The sequence below is a fragment of the Narcine bancroftii genome, chromosome 6 (genome assembly GCF_036971445.1).
Source record: "Narcine bancroftii isolate sNarBan1 chromosome 6, sNarBan1.hap1, whole genome shotgun sequence".
NCBI classification, from domain to species: Eukaryota; Metazoa; Chordata; class Chondrichthyes; order Torpediniformes; family Narcinidae; genus Narcine; species Narcine bancroftii.
In genome coordinates, this window is record NC_091474.1 from 123,860,263 (window position 1) to 123,864,255 (window position 3,993).

The 3,993-nt window shown below is 49.5% G+C and overlaps 1 protein-coding gene across 1 annotated transcript; it reads left to right on the forward strand.

Annotated features, from left to right (window-relative positions):
- Window positions 1-775: 775 nt before the first annotated feature.
- On the forward strand, window positions 776-1,716 carry LOC138737577 (histone H2B 1/2-like). Its single transcript, XM_069888238.1, has one exon. It carries the CDS (start codon window positions 783-785, stop codon window positions 1,152-1,154), a length of 372 nt encoding a protein of 123 aa, XP_069744339.1. The 5' UTR covers window positions 776-782; the 3' UTR covers window positions 1,155-1,716.
- The last annotated feature ends 2,277 nt before the right edge of the window (window positions 1,717-3,993 follow it).

Here is a 3,993-nt window from a genome sequence, read left to right on the forward strand (position 1 = left end):
ACTCAGGATGTGGTGCCGCAGCCCTCCACCTCAACCGATGGGCTAGATCAAACATGAGCTAGTTGTGTTTGCAAGCCCAAATATAAAAGGACTTTGGTGTCTGTGGTATACCATGTAAGGGATGGAAGTGTAGATAATAATTGCTACATGTTTTGAAACCTTTTACTGGTGTTTTACTGTGTCGAAATTTTTACTGCTGTTCCAAGGTGCGTGAGGGTCAACAACTGAAAGAGGATGTAGACAGCTGCTCTTGCCCGGTTAGAATCGCGTTGGGGCCATCGACTTGCGCCAGCAGTAATGCGTGTCCATTGGATCGAGTGCTGGCCGGGAGGCTCCTTCAGACTCTCGCGGAATGTGGCGTTTATAATTCTTTAATAAAGTTTTTGGTTGATTATAAATGAATGGTTTCAAGTCTCTTCATTGCAAATCAGAATTGTAAACAATCAGATCTCCCCCACCCTTCTTTGTTCCAAGGAGAGAAACAATAATTCTCGCCAGCGGGTTCTTTCCACTCCACACATCACTGTTACCGCATTCAAGACAGGGACTGCCTTCTGTTACTGGCGGGGTCCGTGATTGGTGGCTGTGACATATCCAATGAAATGTTTGGAGGAAACGCTACAGTTTCTAGAAACAGAAACTCTGACTGTTCATTAGTCCAAATCGACCAATGATACTCGTTGCCGTCCCCATTCCCTTATTAGCATAGCATGAGGGCACTGCCTATTTAAACCGCACTCGGTCCTGGTTCACTTAATTTCTTGGTGCAAAATCGAGAAGAAATGCCTGGATCGAAAGCAGCGCCCAAGAAGGGCGCCAAGAAAGCGGTGTCCAAGCCAACTGGCAAAGGCGGCAAAAGGCGCAGAAGGTCGAGGAAGGAGAGTTATGCCATCTACATCTACAAAGTGTTGAAGCAGGTTCACCCCGACACTGGGGTCTCCTCCAAGGCCATGAGCATCATGAACTCGTTCGTCAACGATATTTTCGAACGCATCGCGGGCGAAGCTTCCCGCCTGGCCCATTACAACAAGAGATCGACCATCAGCTCCCGGGAGATTCAGACCGCCGTGCGCCTGCTGCTGCCCGGGGAATTGGCCAAACACGCCGTGTCGGAGGGGACAAAGGCGGTGACCAAGTACACCAGCTCCAAGTAAAGCCCTCACCAAGTGCCGACGACTCGAACCGAAAACAACGGCTCTTTTAAGAGCCACTTCCAGTCTCACTGAAAGAGTTCTCCGAATCCCCCTGCGTGGAATTGGAGCAGAATGGGCTCTGGTTCTATTTGTTTCCGCGTTTGTGGAATTGCCGACGTGTTTGGGAGGCTGGTGTCACTGGCGATCTCATCCTCGTATCGCTCCTGTATTCCTGCCCGCTGGACTGACGGTAAATTAACCCTCTACAGCAGTTGGTCTGATTTTGAAATACTTTACCCACATGTTTTTACAACCAGAGCCGATTAATGCAACCAAAAGTTGTTGAAGTGATTAATTGCTGTGTTGGCGACATTTTAACTGGATTTCCCCGTATTGTAACAGCTGATCACATTTCTACTCGGGAACATTGGATTGAACCTGAGAGTCTGTAGGTGCTGTTATTGCATTAAAAACATGAACCCGTTGGAGTAATACAGCAGGTCTCGCAGCGTTCACAGCAGGTAAAGGTATAACCAACATTACAGGCTTGAGTCCTTCAATATGCGAGTAAAAAGCAGGCAATGACTTGGCGCTGCCGTCTCGGATCCGCCTGCAGTTTGTGAACAGGAGGTGAGGGGGGGGGGAGAGGAGGGGGAGAGGAGGAGGAGGGGGGTGGAGGAAGAGGAGGGGGGTGGAGGAAGAGGAGGGGGGGAGAGAGAGGAGGGGGGGGGGGGAGAGAGAGGAGGGGGGGGGGGAGAGAGAGGAGGGGGGGGGAGAGAGAGGAGGGGGTGCGGGCGGATGCGCTCATTTTCCGGAGAAATTGTACGAAAGGGGAAAAGGAGTGAAATGGGCTGTGGGTATCGAGGTCTGAAGCGGGCCAGAGACAAATATTAATTCAATTAAGGGAGGCCGTGGGGGACGGTGGTGAAGGAGAAACATGAGAAGGACAGATCCAATTTATTCTGCGCTACAAAGAGAATGGGGTGTGACAAATGCACTCCCACAGCTGCCGTTCGTCCTTCCACACACTGAGTGGCCCTGAAAAGAGCCTTTCGGTCTCCGATCGATGATTGTCCGCTTTGCTGCTCTTGGGGCTGGCGGCTCCGCTGCCTTCCTTGGACAACAGCCCGGTCTGGATCTTCAGCAGCACCGCGCCCTGAGCGATGGTCACCACTGCCAGCAGCTTGTTGAACTCCTCGTTGTTGCAGGTGTATCGGGGTTGTGAGAGATGGGAAAATTGATCTAAAATTATGAACATGGAAGAAACTAAAATTCATCAGTTAATGGCTGTAACCAGTACAAACAGGATAAGCTTGGGGGTTAGGATGCAGGAAAGCAGAGTCAGCACGATTAACATAAGAATCTTCTGTGTGACAAGAGCCACCATAAGACTAAGAAAAGGAATGGTAAGGTACAATAGAATGTAGGAAGTTGAGGTAGTCTGGATCAGATAAAGGTCTCCTAGCCCTGGATAGAAGTACCAAGTCCTACATATCTAAATAGCTAACCATACACAGATTTATACATATGAAATTAGCCAACCCTAGATAGAATGAGTCAACTCCACATACCAAGAGATTGTAGCCCCGAGAATCAGGAAGGTGTGAATAAGGACAATGACATGATGGGACACCCACAGGATACCCCCTGGTCCTCCAAGTGTACTGAAACTGCACGTAGGCAGGAAGGATTACCTATGCCAAACCCATCCAGGGGGCAGAAGAATGTAAGGGGGAGGGCACTCTGATACTGAAATTGACTGTATAAAAGTTGGGTGAGCCCCAATAGGTGTGTGTATTCCCAGGGTAAGGGGAAGCACCCAACTTTGCATTGTTGTTGTAATAAATGTTCTTTGTTCTCTATTTTTGTCTCGAGCAATTTCTTTAAAGGTACATTAATTTCTAATAAATGGGGACTCGTCCGGGATCACACTCCCTCCACTGACAGAGTGCCCCGACGACGAGAGTAGGTGCACCCCGGCTGATTCAGCTGGACTCACGGGCGATGGGTGGCTGGTCAGTGGAAGAAGCGAGTGATATCCGAGAAGAGGCATTGAGAACAAACGACGGGAGGAAGCGCGCTAGAGCATTGCTACTGGAACTCGGTAAGAGGAATTTTACTTGTTTATAAGTATGGGAATAATGAGTAGCAAGGAAGAGAGTCCTGGTTCAGGATGTGAACACCAGATAGCTACGTACAGCCCGCTTGGGTTGATGTTATCTGAGTGGGGCACGGGAAAGACCCGTGGGAAAGACAAACTGACAATGGTCAGGTATTGTTGTATTGAATGGGTTAAATGCCCGGTTAAAGGGAGCTCCGTGTACTGGCCAAAGTTCGGATCCGAGGATGAATGGATGTGTCAAGCTTTGAACATCTGGCTTTATCAAAACCAGAGAGACAATGTTGAGAGCAGGGAATATGCAGCCTGCTGGCTCAAGGGACCCATTGAACAACTGGTTTTGAATGAGAAAGAATTCAGGGATAAGAGAGAGGAGGAACCTTTTGTCCCTGAATCACAGGGGTGGGATGTGTTACATTCCCTCCCTCCACCTTATGTTCCTCCTATGCCAGCTCCTATCTTTCCTTCCCCTCCTATGACCTACCTTTCTGCACCTCCCCCTCCTCCCCCACCACTAGAGACGAAAGAGGAGAACCGGAGTGGTATGGTGACTCGCTCACAAAGCGCTCGATTACCACCTCCGTTGACAGTAGAGATAGAACATTGTAATTCAGAACAGCGTGAGATCCCTCAGGAAGAAGTGGCAGAACCCTGCGATTCACTTCTCAGGGAACAGGAACACAAATCTAAGAAACCAGAAATCAGCTGGATGCGACCCCTGCGGGAGGTTCCCGTGGGAGA